The 20448-nt window shown below is 40.1% G+C and overlaps 2 protein-coding genes across 2 annotated transcripts; one reads left to right on the top strand and one right to left on the bottom strand.

The window, feature by feature from the left end:
• Positions 1-217: 217 nt before the first annotated feature.
• On the top strand, positions 218-2052 carry LOC125293675 (M-phase specific PLK1 interacting protein). The gene is made up of 2 exons (XM_048241734.1): positions 218-703; positions 1018-2052. The coding sequence occupies exons 1-2, from the start codon at positions 320-322 to the stop codon at positions 1210-1212; spliced, it is 579 nt and encodes a 192-aa protein (XP_048097691.1). The 5' UTR covers positions 218-319; the 3' UTR covers positions 1213-2052.
• A 454-nt stretch (positions 2053-2506) lies between these two features.
• On the bottom strand, positions 2507-16701 carry LOC125293667 (ras-related protein Ral-A). The gene is made up of 5 exons (XM_048241722.1): positions 16079-16701; positions 8151-8381; positions 7815-8023; positions 5113-5287; positions 2507-4505 (listed from the first exon to the last, which is right to left on the bottom strand). Exons 2-5 carry the CDS (start codon positions 8262-8264, stop codon positions 4383-4385), a joined length of 621 nt encoding a protein of 206 aa, XP_048097679.1. The 5' UTR covers positions 8265-8381; positions 16079-16701; the 3' UTR covers positions 2507-4382.
• Positions 16702-20448: the final 3747 nt, after the last annotated feature.

Genomic DNA, 20448 nt, shown 5'->3' with positions numbered 1-20448 from the left:
TATGGCAGGACTGGCCTACTGCATTTCATATTCACTTACTTCATTGCATGCAAATGCCGACATAAAACATCAAAGAAATAATGAATGACACTGGATAGCCTAATCATAATCATGTTGCATGAGTGGGCCTAGTATCAGTAGTATCCACCAGGACTGTAGATGGCGGGCAAACAGCATGACCTCACTAATCCTCTCGGCCTGCCTCGCGCCTCAAGTCGATACACTTCCGGTTCCGGTTTAGCGCTGCTCAAAACGGCTTCGTCTGTAAACACGTAAAATCATTTCAGAGGGAGTTTGCTCCGAGTCCTTGTTTACTATTATGCAAAGACCACATTTCCGACACCCAGCAAATTCAGCTGGACCACCCCCGAGGCCAGGAGGATTCCGGAGTCCGCCGCCAGGTTTCATAGGTGGACAAGGTGGCATGTGCTCTCCCCCATGGGCGTTTGCAGGTGCCCCACCGTCGCCATTTGGACCGCGATTTGGACAATATTGTGGTTCTCCAAATACGCCTCCGAGAGATTTTAGAGGTAGTAGCACTAACGATAGTTTTAACCGCAGCAGTGGAAGTGGTGGCAAAACAAGGCCGTATGGTGCTTCTCCAGGCCAGCACACACCGCGTAGACAGTATGAGAACCATCGCGGTTTTTCGCCCAGACACTCGCCGTTTCAGTCACCGAGTCCAAGGCACAGCGGATATCAGGTATTAAACGTTTGTTCGTATCGAATAATGCGAAGTGTGTTACCTACGCTAGTTAGTAACGTCGATGCATTCATTACCTTCCCGTCAAACTTTACCATCTAGCAAGGTAAAACTAGTTAAGTTAATAAGTCCAATCATATCGTTGGACGTTTGGATGGATTATATGATGGTTATGTGTGATAAATGGAATGAACGTGAATTTCGGTCTATTCTGTTGTCAGTCGGAGTGCCTTGACCAACACGTTGTTGTAAGGGCAAACTGCTTTGTTGTGGTTAAAATGCTAATGTCTTGCATGATTGGTTCTCTCCCGAAGGGCTCACCCCGGAGTTCCACACCGTTCAGGTCACCGCATGGCAGGGAAAGGGTGGCAGATAATGTGGAAAAGTATTACAGACCGTCAATGCTACAAGACCCTTGGGCTAATCTCCAGCCAGTGTCCGTAACAGATGTACAGCAAAAATGCGGTACACCGAAAGTAACAGGCAGGCAAGGCAGATACTACAACTAGAACTTTATGGACTTCAAACATCGGTGACCGATTCTATATCTTTTTTTTACATTGGATGACAACCATGCAGCCTGACTTGCGTGTTCTCATTGTCAGAATTGAGAACGTGTAGCGGCTTACATGTTTGATGCTTTGGACATAACGGAGGACTTGATGTCAAGATTTTACCAGCGTCACGGGAAGTTGACTTGTTATTACCCAGACCCAGCACTGCCTTCTGGTGTTTAAGATTGATACTAGGGAACTTTTGACTTGTCAGTGGCTCAGCCGTTGATAGTTGGACGCGCAGCTTGTGTCTCGTATGCAAGTCAAACTTCATTTTCCGCATCTCATGAGTTGTGAGGCTATCTGCAAGTCTTAATTTGCAGATTTAGTGTTTGGCGTTTGATTTAATTGTTAATCACTGATCTGTTTTTTTTCTGTTTTTATTTTTTTTTACAAAAATACATTATGCATACAATTAAGATGTATGGAGTCGGAATATGGATAAACCAACACATTGAGGAAAAGTTGCATTACCAGCAAGACAACTTTGTTGAACAAAGTTTTTTTTATATATATATTTTTAAGTCCTTTAATATACGAAGCCATATGCAATACAATTGATTCAACTCAGGACTTTCTAATGTCGGGTCTTAAATATTTTAAAGCTCAGTTGTACTTGTGTAGTCAATGTTTATTGTTAGTTTGAATTAGTGAAAGGTCCTTCTGTTGGATGTATGAGGAAAGCAAAATCCTAATGTCATATATCTTGGCCTAAACTCGGGGATGGTATCATGACACCAGTTTTTAAACTCCAATGTACTTTATATGTATATAAATACATAAAATCCAGAGATTCTTCTTTTTCATACTGCATTTGTGTATGTAGGCTACTAGTGTTACATTAGCTTGACATGTTTGTCATTAAGTGGTTTTTAAACAGGAACTAAACCGTGGAAAGGTAGCAAAGGAGATGGTATTGCAATTTAACTTCAGTTAAGAGAAGGCATCGTTCATGTGCAGTGTATTGTATATTCAGCTATTTATCAGGAAAATTGAATCTTGGATTCTCACACTTTCATATTTATTTGAAAACATGATTAACAAAAAGTATGAATGGTGTTTGGACTTTGAACCTGATTTTTTGGCTCTTTGCTCTGGATAATTAATCACCGAAACATCAACTGACAGAACAATTCTCATCACAATTACACCACAGCCGACGGTAAAGGGAGCACCAAAAATAATCTTGTCTACACGCTATTTTTTGTCTGTCTTTAAAGAGCATTGTACAGTTTTTTTAAAAAACACATTCAAAGACTTGTTTCTTTTTTATTACAACTTAAGTCCTTTTTAATATTTCTCTTTACGTCAGTTTGCTCAAAGCACAGCAATTAGAATGTGGGCACCAGGAGCTTCAGCTATGTAGTCGATTGCAGCTTCATGGCACCTGACTTGCTCTGATGAATCAATCACAACAGCGTTTTAATTAAGGACGTCTGGTTACCAAGACAGTTTGGGTAAACCAAAATACCAAGGCTAAAGCATTAACACATTTTATAAAGAGGTGGAGAAGGTTAAAAAAGTAAACAATGGCAATGCACCGGTATAAAATATTTTACCAGCATATCCCTACTATTTGTGGTTCATATCTCTGTAGTGATCCTTTTCCAAAACAAACTAATACAAGAAGCATGAGTACTTCACTTGCATCAGGTCCTGTAAATTCAGCAGTTATGTGTACGTATACAGATGTCTGATACTTATCACACATAAACAGGCTACATCTGGACATTGACATTGCTTATTCTTCAACAATGACGTGAGGCTTTAAATTGTGTAATTTTATACAAATGACTGCCCAGTTTAATTCTCATAAATACATTAATAAAAATGTTATTGATGAGGGCCCATCCCAAAGACTAATCCAGGTGTACATATTGAAAAGGAGTAGCTCCTTTAAATCTACACTGGAACTGGTCATGGCATTTCTTCATTGAAATAACTGGCTGTGGCAAGTTTGCAAGATGGGTGAGCAACATTTATAGTGTTCCATCACTACCTGGCTTTAGATTGGTTTCTTAAGAACCAGTGTCCTGTTACAATTTAGCTACTACAGTACATATCGTTCCTCAGAATACCCATTGTGTCAGTGAAACAAATGAAATGATCTGCGAGAATGTTTAAAGTAAAACAATAAAATATCACATTGACATTCTAAGGTTGTGAAATGCCTGACGACTTCAAGTTCAACTTGTTCTTTTTTTAACCTTAAATACAGGAGTGTGCTTTCGGTGGACGCCTGTCACCCACTCATGGAGAGGGAACCCGGGGGTGGCTCAGTCAGTCAGGGCCATGTTCTGATGTACTCTGAAATTAAGGCAGCATGTCCAAAGTACAATGAAAATATGACCTGAAAGCAAACGGCAGCCGTCAAACCTCCTTCCAAACAAACAGGAAAAGACATACATAAGGTGTTGCATATGACATCCGTGTGAAGACACCTACATCTGGGGTGGGGAAAGCTTAATTATATTTGGAGTGTGCATTGAGGCAGTAGATCATCTTGCGTACTGTACAGTTAATGCAGCAATTGAATAACAAAATGATATTCTGGAACTGGGTTAGCAATTTACAGACCCAATCCGTGCAAATGCAGCAAGATGGTTATTTTACCCAAAATCCTCAACTCCTAGTGACATGAGCATGGAAAGGATTTACGGAGTTAGAGTGAGTATGAAGTGTTTCATTTGAACCTGCTTTAACTACGGAGCCAATATATAATAAGTTATATGTTAAAAAACAAACAAATAAAAACAATATATAGTGTAGTCCTTAAGTAAAATAAAATTGTCATGACTGTGCCGAGCCACAAAGTAAGTTAAAAATATTCAACGATTAATATGCCTCTCACTGATTCCTCTCCATGATGCTTCACATTTTTTCTCTCTCTCTCAAGATTCAGTTTGTTTTGATTCACACAACCCACCCATATCTTGTGGACAAAATCAATTGCCATGAAACCTTGAAACTTGTTCTCCCAACACCCACAGCCTAAAGGAGGGGTTGTCACAGGTGTCCTTGGCAGGTCAAAGGGTGGTGAGAAAATCAGACGGGCTGTGGGGGAGCAGGGGAAAGCGGAGTCTGGTGGTGGGAAGTTGGCATTACAAGCACAGGTCACCCAGTCATTATAGAATGCAGCATCGCTCTCGAATTCTCTTTGCCAAGCTCTTCCTCTTCTTTTTGCCATTCTTTTCTTTGCTGTCCTCCATCTTTCTTGCTCTTATTTCACGCATCAAGTCGAAAAACACCTGTAAGATGCAGAGATGTTTTTCAATACACTAGTGATTGAACTTACTTCTTAGCAACAACAAACTGAATTATGAAAATATGATTGGTTATATCTCCAGGCCACCTGCCGTTTCTTATTCCTTCAGTAGTGAAAGAATGCTTAAACTAGAATTCCGGCGATTTTTCACATCTATCTCTTTCTCGAGGTCACCCGAGTATTGTTGGGATGAAATAAAACGGGAAAAAAAAAAAAGTTGCTGCAGCCAACAGCTAGAGCTGCCAGGCAGTTACAGTGCTGTACTAATGGGGCATCTTTAAAATCATCATATGTTAAAGGCTAAGGGATTCACTGTGTTTATACAATATATAAGAGGCTAAGGGATTCATTGTGTTTATATCAAAGGCTAAAGGTCGGTGTAGTGGTTAAGGAGCTGGGCCAGCGTGCAGTAGCCTGAAAAGTTGTGGGTTCAATGGCACTTAACCCCAAATTGGGGACAGTGTAATCCCTTGTAATATAGTTGACATGTAAGTCACTTTGGACAACAGTGTCTGCTAAATTAATAAATGTACATGTGAAGGATTCATTTTATAATATGTAAAAGGCTGAAGGATTCATTGTGTTGATACCTTGTCCACATTGGCGCGAGTCTTGGCAGAGGTCTCCACGTAGCTTACACCCCACTGGTCAGCTCGCACCTTGGCCTCATCAGTTGACACCTGCCTCCGGTCCTCCAGGTCGGACTTGTTCCCCACCAGGAGGAAGGGCACGTTCTCATCCTCCTTCACTCGGAGGATCTGCTCCCTGAAATCATAAATCAGATCGCTGAAGGCATCGTCCGCTCTGCCCAAACAAACTTCTGCACTAAATGTCACTTCATTTTATTTACAGGTGCATCTCAATTTTAATATCATGGAAAAGAAATTTATTTCAAAAGGTGAGACTGTAAATTAGATTCATTACACTTTTTTTGTCGTTTTAATCTCGATGATTACAGTTTACAGGTCATGGAAATCAAAAATCCAGTAGCTCAAAATATTAGAATAAAGAATTTGTAATACATAAATGTCGACCTGAGAAGAGCTCTAATAAGCTAATTAAGTCAAAACACCGGCAATGGTTTCCTAAGCCCTTAATGTCAGTCTGGGCTTTCCCACGATATATTACAACTTTCTGAGATGCACCTGTATGATACAAGAAAAGATTAAAAGTACCAATTCAGTTCCAGTAAAACGGGCCTAACTGGTTTACAGCAGGTTCCTGATCATTCCCTTAACATTAAAGGTGCAGTCTGCGATTGTGCAAGATTTCAAGCCCATAACATATTTTGTCCCATGCTCATTCCGTGAGTACACTGTAACAAAGCCCGGGGGGTATTCCATCAACCTTGCTAATGAAGGCTGCGCTTAACAGAAATAGCCTGGCTTGAACTAGCGTAGACTTTCACTTGGGGCTGAAGCAGTTCCATTAACTGAAGTTAGCGGCATCTTGGCCTCGTTTATTCAAGCAAGGTTTAGTTCAGCTTCATCTCTGCTCGTGCACGAGGTAGAACAGTAGACCAAAACAGTAGATTGACGAAAAGAGGATATGTCGTAAAATTAAGACAATACTAGACGATTTCTGTTCGATTTGGCAAGCGCCATCTACAGGATTTTCATCGAAAGTCATCAAATTTAACATCGAGAGAAAAAAAAAAAGATAGTTGCCTACAGAAATGGGAGAATAATGAAAGCATAGGCCTACATTTAAAACAACAATGCTAATGGTGAAATAAATTGCGAGTTTGATTAGCTTTACTCTATACAGTCATACAGTCTATGCTTGAACAAAACGAGTGAATGAATAAATAGTATAAACTAAAAACAACTTTGGCATATGGACATTCAAAACTATCTATAGCCTACGTTCTTAGATTACTGTAAAAGAGTTAACTCCAATTATTATCTAGGTGTAGGTGGTCATAAAATAAATTAGTATCAACAGAATAGTATTGTCTCCCATAAGTCCCAAAGTGTTTGAAATATACCGTATTTTCCGGACTATAAGTCGCACTTTTTTTTTCATAGTTTGGCCGGTCCTGCGACTCGATTGCAACATATATATATATATATATATATATATATATATATATATATATATATATATATATATATATATATATATATATATATATATATATATATATATTCCTCTTCATTCTTCATAAAACATTTTTTGACTGGTGCGACTTATAGTCCGGAAAATACGGTAATTATCTGAAATGCAATATGGCTTTCAATTTGTCATTTATGCCTAGTATTTAATCTGTGTAGCACACAGTTGATTTGACATTCATGAACAATCGGCGACACATGAAGCAGTTTTAATTATTAGCTGCCTACAGGCTACAGAATTATCCTTTGGCTTGCATCAGATATAATAGCCCACTGGCAAAGCATATTACTGTCAATGAACAGCCTACCAAATGCGCATGACCCTTTATCAACAGTATATGTCTTTCATTAAAGAGTATAACTAAAAATGTCATTATCAAGGTGATAAGCTATGTAGCCTTAATACTTGTATGGGTAGCGAACCTGTGAACACGGAAGAATATAACTCCTTTGCTGTGTCGTCTCGCTGCACGTTACGCCACCACAGAACGTAAATGATGCAGAGTAGCAAGATCCCTAGAACCACACGCACGTGAAGTTAAAACATTTTAAGTCGCATAATCTTCATAAATTCTTTGGAGCAAGTGGATGTGTAAATCCATGCTTGGTGACACTGTCGGAAAAAACATTTCTAGGCCTACTTCTATTTTTGAAGTTGTAGGCTACAGGTGACTAAAGCACAGGTTGACGGAACCATCTTTTTGGACTCGTTTTCCGACTGATTGGTTTTTTTTGCAACACAGCTTAATTTAGCTTGAAAGTTAGCCTGCTACGGAGCAGGTTAGTTCTGTGGCATAAATTCCCATAGTTACCAAGCTGGGATTCACGTTAACCTCATTAATGGAACGGAATTCTCACTAAAATTAGCGAGACTTATCGAAATAAGCCAGGTTTGGCCTTTAGCGAGGTTGATGGAATACCCCCCAGGTCTCTAGGTAGCCCAGGCTTCGAAAACTGGAAACAAACAAAGTGAGGGCAGCCTGCTCCCCAACCAAAAACAAAACCCTGGGATTTCCCCTGAGAATACTAAAGGGAGGGGTGAGCTACCTCTTGTGTGTTTCGTTTGGTCCTGTTTCAGACAAAACCGTCTGCTAATAATTAAATAAAAACAAACTTGACTTCCTACACAATAGCTTACTGCGCCTTTAACCAACTGGCAAACATTTCTTGTGCTTCACCTGAAGTCTGCAGTGGCGGCAAAAGACTCCAGCTCTGTAATGGAGAACACACAGAGGAATCCCTCTCCACTGCGGAAGTAATTATCTCTGATAGCCGCATAGTCCTCCTGTCCGGCTGTGTCCAGAATGTCTATTTGGACCTCCTCGCCATCCAGAACCACTTTCTTCCTGTAGCTATCTGCTTTTGTGGGTTCATAGTCCTCTACAAACTGAAAGAAAAGACTAGTTAGTATAACTCTTTTAATGACACTAGGGAGGAGTGTAACACAAAAACACAATCCTGATGTCATTCCAGGAAATCGTAGGCTTCTGCCGCAACCACCACATTGAGCTTACCTCATCATACATAAATTGCAGCGTGAGAGCAGATTTCCCCACTCCACCACTGCCCACCATTATCACCTTGTGCAAGGCTAGGGAGTTCTGCCCCTTTGGCTTGTTGGCTGCCATCACTTTCCAAACAGGGAGGCAGGGGAGGAACCACAGACAGAAAGAAAGAGACAGAGGGCAGGAGGGAGAACGAGGGAGGTAAGAGGTGAACAGTTGCCTTTAGAGAGCTGGACCAATCTATGGAGACAAAAGAATATTTATTGTAACTAGGGCTCTACAATTAACATGTAAACTCATACTGTTTATTGCCAAACCAAATCCACCAACGACCACATTCTTCATAAACATGAGCATTGTAAGGCACAATATAGAAAAGAATGCTCTAGACCAGGGGTTTTCAACTGGTTCTGTGCCAGGGACCACCATTCTGACTAACAAGTAATCCACGGCCCACTATTGTGTGTGGGGGTATAGGCCTAGTTGGAAAGGGTAAAAGACACCTCACAGCACTCTCTCATGAGCGGCTGTCCTTTGAAATCACACAAAACCTTTGCATAATATAGGCTTCTCAAGAAACTGTAATGTGTCATGCGTCTCCACATGATGCAAGTTTCGGCGGTTTCATGGCCTTGTTGAAAACAACGTTGAACATACGAAACAGTGGTGGGCCTACCTCCAATCGTTACTGTAAATCCAAATTTAACAATCTTTACAGTATTTTCTTTCTCGTTTTCCACTATGTTTTCTCCGAAGTTGTAGTTTTGTCTGAAGAGCATGCAGCAGAAACCTGTCCATCTGTCCTGACATCTGTCACTTTCCTTACTAAATATCGATCCATGCTGGTGCTGACTGGCTAACTTCACCTTAGTTTAGAAACGTTAGTTAACAGCTCCTCTCCAAATTTCACCAAACTATTAAGCTTCTTTTCAACGAAACCTCAAAGCTAGCCTATCCTGTGTCAGTTTTAATCTCGTCTCCTCTATTGTATTTTAGATATTTTCAATAAGTTCAGTATTTACACCACTGTGCAAATATTCTGGAAACGGATTAATTCTGGAAAAAAGTTATGAAATTCCGTAGGCTGGAATGCATGTCACGGTCCACCTGCAATGACTGCGCGGGCCACCAGGGGGCCGCGGACCACCGGTTGAAAACCCCTGCTCCACTATACGTTTTTTCTGTTTAGATAATCATGTGCTTGCTTTTAGAAAAATGTGTGAATCAGCATAAATCCAATCTGAATGAACCCAGTGCCCACTGCCTTCCCAAGGCATCTCCCCACCTGTGCAGGTTTTGATTACTTCCTTCATAGATAATAAAAGGTGGGGAGAACACATTAATCCAATCTCTGTTTGTCACGTTTCATAATTAGCCCAAAAGTGTGGCGTAAAGAAAGACATTTTGTACATAGGCCATGAAAAGTCGTGGAAAGTAGGGATACACTGATTATGAAACTCTGGGCCGATATTGATACCGATATTTCTTTTATTTGTTTACTTAAAATTTGTCTATTTTACCTAGTACAAAATTGGTGCAACATAACAGATAAACATCAGCCACTGCCATCGGTAAATGTCCTATAAATTTGCTGTTAGCTGATATCAGTTAACAAGGCGGATACATATGTTGGGCCGATATATCGGTACATTCCCTAGTGGAAAAGTTTTGAGATCTTGACAATGGGTGGGAACCCGGTCTTGTACGTCATATATAAATCACTGACAAGATAACTACACTTAATTATGCTGGACAAGTAGTCTAACTGAACTCTAAATACTACACACATTTAGCCTTATAGTTATTCTAATCATGATATTTACGTGCTCATCCTCACATCAAAACAAACATGAAGGCATTTTCCCCCACTCACTACTGTTTGAACAATGACTGGCATAGACAATCTCTCTTGCAAACAAACTCCGGGTTTATTGTGAGGACATGTGAAGGTTTTTTTCTTTCTTCTGTCCCCTCAAAGCTAGTGTTTATTGGATAAATAAATAAAAAAATCCACACACAACCACAACAAAGACTCTTTTTAACTTGCGTGCTCAATGAGACTAGTCAGTCTGTCAGGTGCCAGCCCCCTAGCTACAATGCATCATGGCTGCACGGGCTGAATCATAACCAGGTTTTGATGCTCCAGCTCTGAGAAGGGCGTACGGGGCTTCAACGGACACCTCACCCGAATTCAGCCCAGTCGACCCACAAGCTATCGATGTGACAGCTACGCTCCTGCATACGTTTGCAGTGCCTACTGTGGATACAATACCGGGTGAGCAGGCCCTTTTTTGAGGAGGAGAGCTGCTTACAACCAAACAAGGTCAAAAAGCTGCAACATTGTTTTACAATTCAAGGCTAGGAAAACCAACCACTTGCTTGCAGACATCAGCATGTCAGGGGCTAATCAATAACCACACAGTTAGAAAATAAATACTAGTGATGATGACAAATAGTAAGATTGTGAACAGGAACAAAAAGGCTGAGCCCTGCCCTCACCACACAGTTTGCAATCTAAACTGTCTGCTAACAGGGTGTGGCACAATAAACAAACATCTCTCCAAATACAGTCAGCAAATGACTCCAGCAGTCTCACAGTGAGTTTTCTAGTGATGAGGAAAACTACAAACAATTTAAATCTGTCAAATGTTTTGGAACCAGTGCATTGTACAGTTTACAGGATGAGTGATTGGACACCTTGATTTTGTTTGAATGGGTCTTTTGTTCATTTATGTGTGCCAAGGTCAGTGGGTAAAGAACAAAAACATTGCAGTTCCAGAGGAAGTCCATGGCCATTTGATTCTTCCTCATGATTTTCATTTCCCTTTACTGAGAATTAAACAAGGTACTCTGCTTCCACCATCTTTCACCATAACAACCAGAACCAAACAGAGTTTCATACAAAACCCCTCGGTTAGAGTGGAATTTCTAACGTTCAGTAAGCTTATCTTTTCCTGTCTTTCCTACCACCCTCTGCATCACAAATCTTGTGGGGATTTCCTTGTGCAGACATGGTTGCTAAGCTACAACTGTTTCGTTAACCCATCCTCCCTCTCTGAGCGCTGGCAATTTTCCACAGGATTTCCATTGGAGTATGAGACCACACAAACAAATGTACACAGCAGGGTACATCAGGATTTGTATGGTCAGTTTTTTTTTTTTTTTTAAAAAGGGCACCCAAACTAAGCTGTAGCCTACATTTATAGTACTCCAACTTTTAAATTGTTCTAGAATTGTTGGAAGAATTGTTAAAAAGCTTAAATTGTCTATCGTGTTGTAAGTCGCTTTGGTTACAAATGTATCAGCCTAATGTAATGTTATTGCAGAGACTATTTTAGGACAGTGCCATTAGAAACACCTTGATTCACACAGATGAACAATTAAGATGGTCCAGTGTTTTTTATTTTAAGTGGCTGATACTAGAGGTGTGTGTCCATGGTGAAATATCCTGTTTAAAATGCCATCCATGTTTGCTGCTCCTTAAACCTTCCACAACCACTGCATCAGATAATAGGCCCCTGTGTCTCATGCCAGGGGTATGTTACTTCAGCCAGTACATCCAACTCGCAGACATGGGTGTCAATCTATCTAGTGAACGTATAACTATTGCTGATAAAACAAATAAGTCTTACCTATTGCACACATTACATGCACGTCAATAGTCTAAAATCAGCCAATGCCAGGTAACAACAGTAGGCCTATAGGCTAAACCACTATACCAAATCCATGGTCCCAATACGTTCTCGGATAAACATAGGTCTATCCACTTTTATGGGTCCAGGTGTAAAAAAGTTAAACAATTCAATATTCCTCTAATGTTTTTCGTGTCTCATTTCATTATTTTGGTGTCACATAATATTAGTTAATATTATATATAGTTTAGCTGGTAAGCCTTTGTGTATGCACCCAAAATTGTGAATGGTCAATTTGATGAGTCACATTTACATTTGTCTTTAAAAGGTGTTTTGGGTGATCTTGGATGACAAGTAGGGCTGGGCGATATGGACCAAAAGTCATATATTTAGGTTGAATATCGATATATATCCCGATATTGTTTCCGCAAAGTTAGAGCTGTAAAATGAAATGTTCAGTCAAATATGAGTAGTTTTATTGAAAACTCACTACTCAAATAACAATAAAATGTAAACATAAAACTGGAGTGCCTTTTTTTTTAAATCAAAGCTCCGCAAGGTGCACATTTAAATAAAAAAAATATCTTAAATAAAAATAGCCTATAAAATAGGCCAATCTTTTTCTGAAATAAATATATTTGTATGAGAAAAGTAGCGTGCAGTTTCACAGCAGTGCAGAGAGGGGAGCAGTGCAGAGAGCTCCGGTCAGCGGCTTGCGTGGAGCAAGGATCACGCCGCAAATTTGAACTATATATCGATATAGGCGATATGGTATAATTCCATATCGCATTTTAAAATATATCGATAAATCTTTTATATCGATATCTCGCCCAGCCCTAATGACAAGTGGTCAGTGAAGTGTAAACAATCACCAAGACGCATTGTGATCTGGGGCCGTATTCACAAAGAATTTTAAGGCTAAAAGTAGCTCCTAACTGGCGAATTTAGGAGCAACTCCTAAAAATAATGGGCATGCCACTCCTAACTTTAGGACTCCTAATTTTTTTCACTAAAAGTAATTCACGAAGCATTTTAGACCTAAAAGTAGCACCTGGGACAGCTTAGAAGTCGAGAGGACTCCTAACTCACTAAGACCTATTCACAAACAGCTTTTTTTGGCCTTTCGCGTTGCGATGTTTTGAAATCCTATGTGGCTACAGTAGCTTCCAATCGCGAGGGAACAATTTTGCATTGTAGGCTAGGCATAAGGGATGCAATAACGCCACCAACAACCAAAACTACTCATTGTCAACATGTAAATTAAATGTAACGTCTCATTGTGAATCAAATTAAAATGTTCTCCTCTTTGCAAACATAGGCATATGGTGACAGATTAATTTAATAATGTTGCAAAGATACAGCATCAATCCGTATGTTTCATTAGGCTACTAGACTATTTGTTTTGCCTTACTCTTTATTCATTTAGGCTAGGCCTTTTTATTCAGTTATTCATCAGCTTACGTCCTTCGCACTACTTGTGTAGCGCACGCAGACCTGTCACTTATCATCCTAAGGGAGGTGTTTGGGATCATTCCCGCGTTAGGTTACAATCATCAGCCAATCAAGGTGGTCACTTCAGTCAAGCTCGTGCATGAGTAATGACTTCATCCATAGCAACGAAGACTCACTCTTAGTTTAGGAGTTGTCATTTTTCTTTACTAAGAGTAGGTCTGGAAGGCTTTGTGAATAACTTTTAAGAGAAAACTCCTAGCTAAAATCTTTTAGTGCGATTTAGGAGTATTCCTAGTGGTAAGATAAAGGCTTTGTGAATACGGCCCCAGATCACTCAAACTACTTGCTGATGTGGTCTGAGACCAATCTGACCACATATCTTTTTTGTAGTGTATATCTTTTCGCTGTGGCGTCACAATGGGAGTTCTAATGAACGTGGACGCTGGCAACATCAGAATCTAAACACAAGTGGTCTCTGGCTGTACACCTTGGAAACATGTGTAACCAGCAATGTGTCTCGGCTGACTGCTTTTCAGATCACCCAAGACACATTCTAAACACAAATGTAAACATGCCCTTAGTAGTTGAAATTAGACACTGGTGGATATTAACTTTGCCACTGTTTGGACACTGCTCCCCTTTAGGTGATGCCTATTTCCATGTTTCTGCAAATCTCAGAGCAAATTTGCATCAGTCTAAACCCGATGCTACTCACACAAACCATGAGACTAGTTAGATTTGTAAGAAATCGGGTGGCATGTTCCAACACTTAAATGCCACAACTGGGTGAAGGTTGCACCACTTTAAGAATGGCAACTGCAGAGGGGGTCATAATTATCATCCTATATGGCCTATCCATCCCAGGCTAGAAAAACAAGAATGGCAAAGCTTGTCGTTTCCTGCCTCTATATTCAGGCTCAGTGAAGTAGGCCTAGATATTTACTCTTCCTCCCTGGGTTCTGTGCCCAAATAATTTCTGTTGGAACCATGCAAAATCCAACTCTAAAGATGACACCCTGGAGTGAAGACACTATTCAAATGATCCAACAACACATTATATGAGGGACTGAAGTACTGACCCCCACATTCTTAAAATTGAAGGTGTACTCTTCAGCACAAGGATGAAAGCAACACCAAAGAGTTTTTTGTACCTTAAAATAATGTTTCCAAAATCATTTCAGTGGTTCATCAACTCATACCAGGGTGAACGGTACTTCTGCATTCGCTTTGCGACCCTCTATCGGCGATAACCGAACTATGAACTAACCGATGGGGTAGCGGATCTGTAGTTCGATGGAACGAGACATAAGTAACTACAAATTTGACTTGCTTCTGATGTCGCAATACATCATACTTTCATAAAACCATGCAACATACTCTACCTTTTCTGTGGACATAGTTATTTCCAAATCCAGTGCTGGATAAACAAATAGTGTGCGTGCAACAGAGGAAAAGTGCTTTGGTGTTGCTTTAAGCTAGGTTAAACATGCACATTCATCAGAGAGGATTTCTCCATGACAGTCACAGATCTCACCCGGCACTAGAGAGACAAACACACCACACCTACACTACATCGGGTGTGCACCATAGAGCTGGTAATCACATTGCACCCATCGCGAGGAAGGGAGAGAGTACCCCATCTGCCTGTTGGTGTATGGAAATGTCTGCTTTTCTCACAGAACTTTTAGGAGCTTTTGGCATTCAAGCTTACGGCAACTAAGGACAGTGCAATTTCTACGTCTATTATCAAGTAAGACCAGACTCAAAACAGCAACCACAATGCATTATTTGGCATCTGAGTTCAGGCTTGTGCCTGTCCCAGCCAAAGGACATTGCTTGTCCTTTATAGCAAAGGTAGATGAAATATGCTAAGGATTTACTATTAATGACACTGGGCATAAAATGAGCCTCAATCAATGCATAATAATCAAATGACAGATGAACTCCCCCAGTGCACAGTAGAGATATCATGACTAGAATTTCTAGGCCAAGTGGGATCTCTGTGCAGGGTGTGGTAACGGTCTTCTTCTGAGTGGATAGCCATCATACATAAGTGTGAAGCGACTGGCTAGACGACAGGCGTAGGTTCAAATTACACAAAACACTAGACTTCTTGAAGTAAGATTTAAGCCACCTGTTAGGCTACGTTGCCATTTTACTAAAGGGAACTGAATGGGCTGCTACATTTTGTTGGTAACCTGGATTTTTCGCCGATAATTTTCACCGGGCAGATTAATCAACCACCTATTTTGCTATAGCGTAATCACCGTAGCCTACTGAGTTCTGGCACACCCTCGTCCAGAATAGGCTACTCACTGCATCCTCCACTGACAATGTTGGCCGTGTAGTGGTAAAAGAAACAGGAACATTACCGGACCAATAAGGAATGTTGCATCTAGCAAAATACTTATACACGCAAGAAAGCGGCCTTGTGGTCCATTTCGCCGTATCTTATCAGCTGCTATAATACTATCGAAACATGCTTTGCAAGGCATTTCGTGAATCCTCTTAATCCGAAATGTAGTTAGGCTACTATGCACAAATACTACTGTTATTTAGTTGGGGACATACAGCAAACGTCAACCTATAGCGCTACCACAGCCATAACCAAGACACATTTGACATGAGTTAATGATGAGTAGCCTATATAGCTAACGTTAACGATAATGATACATGTAACGTTAACGTTGAACGAGTTAGACAGTCAGCTAGCTGAACGTTAGCTAGCAGCCACTTCAACTCTACATGGCAGTTTACCCAGCCAACAGGCAAGCTATTCCACAAGAAGCTATCAACGTTTGGCTGCCAATCAAAATTGTTTTTAATTATGTGCAGGGAAATGCGTGCACTTACCAAATGATGATGATGCGGTGTAACGTTAGTGACACCCGTCACCAATTTTGCCCTGTAAGCTAGCGTTTCTCGTCACAGCATGTCGACCCAGATCGAGGCGGAGACCACAGTGACCGGTGGGGTTTGGATCCACTGTTTCCAAGCAAGCTGGAATAGCTAGGATAAATAACCAAACGCTAAACTAGCAAATCGGTAAACGAAATAACGCTTTCATACAAGCCGAAAAGCGATATCCCGGATTAGATCCAAATAAACCGGTACACTAGATGGCGAACTAGCTAGCCACTCATCAAAAAGAGCCTGGCAATTCTAAAATAAATCTATTTAGTTAGCAAACTAGCTGCTATCAGTTGCAACGACAAAAGAGACAAGTTAGCCAGCTAGCAGCTTGGAGGGTAACCTGTTAACGCTAATGGCCCGGGTCCAGTAATTTCCTCTCCTGGTTTACGGAATATTGACTTGAACGAGAATTTCGTATTGAAACGCCCCTCAGAATTTGAGGCTCCTTGTATCGCAAGCAATTTTTTCCCCTCGCTCGCCGTTGGATATGTGAACGTCAGTTTTTGGCTGAAATTCAGCCTGGAATATGGCGAAAGGGCGTGGGCTTTGGCGAGGCTGTGACTGTGATGTCAATAAGCACAGGGCTTGTATCCGATTAAAACCAAGGGGTTAACATTTTGTCATGATTTACCGGAAAGTGTGATATCATTTAAAACTAGAAAAGCAGTTTGAATGAAGTTTCTACGTTAAGCGGTTGAAGCTGCATTAAATGCGTTAGAAGAAGAAAAATACTAAGAATACTTTGGAAGAACTGCATTTTCATGCACTGTAATAATAATAATAATAATAAGCATTTGTACTGTGTACAATTTGTACCCCTCTAACTGTGTTTAAAACCATAGAACCAAAACCATAGAGCCAAACATCTAGAATCTAGTCCAGGGGCCTCCAACCAAGGATCCCTTGCGTAGCAAGATGGGTCGTCCTAGTTCATGTCTATGAGGGCAAAGTGGAGTTCAGTCAGAGACGGGCTCGTCTGTCCGACTTCTGTCAGCCGGGGAGGGACTTACCACTGTGTCACTATGTCACATGAGCTCAAAATATCGCGGAAGTCTTAGCCTGCAGACAGATCTTGCAGTTGCCTTCCACGGTCTGCACGCCCGAACCCCATGACGTCAGTTCAAAGACGTCATAGGGCCATTTGGGAGGAATCTCCTCATGACGATTTTGACGGGTGTCTCATGCTGCTTCCTTATGTGTTGGAATATGCGAAAATGAACCGAAATCGAAGGGATACCTTCTTGTGACCCTGCAAGGTGAAACCAGTTGTTTACAATTTACAAAATTAAGTTAATGTGCTCACATGAACGGCCATTCACTAAGCTTTCTAACAATATGTATATCAAGGGTATTGCAAAAAGTATCGCTAAGATAACCGCATCCAAAGTTGCCATGGTTCTCCTGTCACGATACGCCAGAAGAAGAAAAAAATCACTTTTTTAAATTGTCACATGTGATAGTGTGAGAACACAGCTATTATTAGCCTTACGGTAGCGTGACTTTGAAGCGGATGACTGACTATGTCCAGTTTTATCAACCGAGTGAGTGTCTTTTTCTGCCCCCTAGTTAATACCTGGGACGGTCATAAGGTGTGACTATAGGATATAATTAATGTATTTCGGGGGAAGTAAGGGGAGAAGTTCTGTGTACACAGATTGTGTAGGCTATAGGCCCACTTTTAAAATGTGCTACGTCAATGGAATACTTCTCCTGGTCCGTAAAATGACACCAGGATATTTGTAAAAGTTTGTGCTTTTGACCGTTTGTGCCCTGAAAGGCAAGTCTTTCACATTCATATTCGGTTACATCTGCCAAGAAAGATAGAGAGCTTACACATTGAGTAACGAGTAGCCTAATGAGTACATTTTAGCTCTACTGTAAAACCTTATAGCGGCGTGGACAAATGGAATGACTGCTAATGTGTTTAATCTTCACCTAAATAAAGTCAGGGTTTAACAGTCAAAACGTATCTTTATCTGTGAAATTTGTTCACAATATGAAAGTGTAGACTGTATACTGTCAAATTATGCGAAAACATGAAATTCGACATTTTAACCTGTACGTTTATTTATCGTGGATTTTCTCAAAATACCACTGTGCGCAAGACGACTGGTTTCGCCTTGCAGGGTCACATGTGATTTCTGCAACAATGGTAGGCTAGCCTAATGAAAACGTTTGGATCTTCTGTTATTTTCTGCTGTTGGTTAAATAGACACACTAGGGAAAACACTTGATATTGAATTTATACAATGCAGGCCTGTTAACTGTATGACAACAGTGGTTTATTTAAACTACATCATAAGAATGTATTTTGTCAGTCATCTTGCTCATTTTAATGAGTAGGCCTAAGAATGAAAGTTATGCTGTATTTAGTGCAAACAAAATCCCGCGATATCTCCCGCGAGTCAAGTCAGGCAGACTGTAGCCTGTCTTTCCGGGATGAGCTGCCCTCTGTTGTAGCTCCTCCCGGCTAGCCTCTGAAGATCACGTTGACGTAGAAAGCCAGACAAAAAAGTCAGACGCAGTTGATCTCAAACAAGCCTACTATTATTGTTTTGTGCTACATGTAGCCTCTAGCTAAACGGCTGGAAAACAAATTGTTACATTGTATTGCACGCACAGCAAAACCGTGCAATGCATGAATTGGTGACCGGATTGAAGCAGCAATGTAATCTATTGTGTAAGAGCATTGCATCAACATTAAAATGACCAACACAGTACAAATGCAAAGAAAATACATGTCATGTCATCTCATCTCAACTATGGGCGCAGCCATGTTTGTCGTAAGGTCGTACGTCCACCTCGGGGTAGGCCTACCCTCAAGTACTCCAAAGGTAAAGGGGTCGTGCCTCCGTGAAATGCCGCAAGAAAGCTGGGTAATTTACACTTTCCAACTCGGGCGACGGAGTTAATGGAAGTTTTTTATTTTTTTTATTTACTTATACATTTCATTGTAGTCAGTCAAATACAACACAAAATAGAGAGAACAAAAGACATACAATATTACATCAACTACACAACATACAGGGGTACAGTCACAGTAGGCCAAGGTGGACAGGCAGGTAGGCATAAAAAAAAAGACGCATTAATAACCCTTTGAGGTCACATACGACTCATACAGAATCAGAGTTCTCATGGCCTTAGTATTTTTTGAGTACCTAATTGAATCAATGTAATGTCTAAACTCAATCATAAAAAAAGAAAAAATGTTTTAGAACCACTGAATTTGCTCATATGGATGTGGTATTTAGCAATTAGAAATAAAATATTTATAATGAAGTGTTCACCTTCATATTCAGCTTCAAAGTCAAACATACCAAAAAAAACATCCTTAAAACAAAATGAAAAATCTGGGATTAATACTGTGTGAATGAACTTTAGGAATTCTGACCAGAATTTCACTGTGTGGGTACAACTCCAAAAAAGATGTGACACGTTTTCATCAGTGCTATTACAAAATGAGCAGCTGGACTTAATATCCTGCTTGTATCTTTTAAGGAAGGATTTTGCTGGATAAAACCTGTGTATTAGTTTAAATGAAATCTCTCTCACTTTATTAGTGACGATGTATTTGAAAGGCAAGGACCACACTTTCTTCCAAGAAATATTCTCTACTATACCATTCCAGTATGGAATAACATAGGGAATAGTAACAATGTCAGTCTGGAATAACGCTCTGATCTTCCTATTGATACTGTGATTTTCTACTGAGAAGCATACACTGTAAAAAAAAATATGCCTCTCCAACATAAAAATTTCTAGTGACCCGTTGCACCTAAAATTTTTAGTTAACCCAACTTAAGTTGCGGAAACCAACTTTTTTTTGTTGTGCTGACTATCCCTGCATGTAGACTGAACTTAAAATAGAATGTTGTGTCAATTAAATATTCTCTGTTGACTGAACATAGCTTGTTGGGCCAACAAGCAGACTCAACTTGAAATAAAATGTTGTATTAATTAAATATTTCATGTTGGCCAAAATGTCTATTTTTCATTATTTCAAATAAATTACTCACTATGTTCTGATAAAGTACATTTTATTTATTTATTTAAATCCATATGAACTCGTCTGTAAGGCTCAATATTACACAAGTATTCAACCAGTGTCCTAGAAACAAGATCTGAGAGTTCAAGAAAGCATGGCATGTCACTCAATAGATGTACTGGAAAAACAAATATCTGCTTTACCAAATGAAACAAAAGTAAAACATGACAGCTTTGCCTGTGAACATCTGATGTAAAATTGGTTCAAAATGATGTGACATGTTCCAGAACAGTTACAAAAAATCAAAACAAAAAAGTCACTGCCA

The sequence above is a fragment of the Alosa alosa genome, chromosome 1 (genome assembly GCF_017589495.1).
Source record: "Alosa alosa isolate M-15738 ecotype Scorff River chromosome 1, AALO_Geno_1.1, whole genome shotgun sequence".
NCBI classification, from domain to species: Eukaryota; Metazoa; Chordata; class Actinopteri; order Clupeiformes; family Clupeidae; genus Alosa; species Alosa alosa.
The sequence above is the reverse complement of the archived record's forward strand: the minus strand, read 5'-3'. Positions and strand labels throughout refer to the sequence as shown.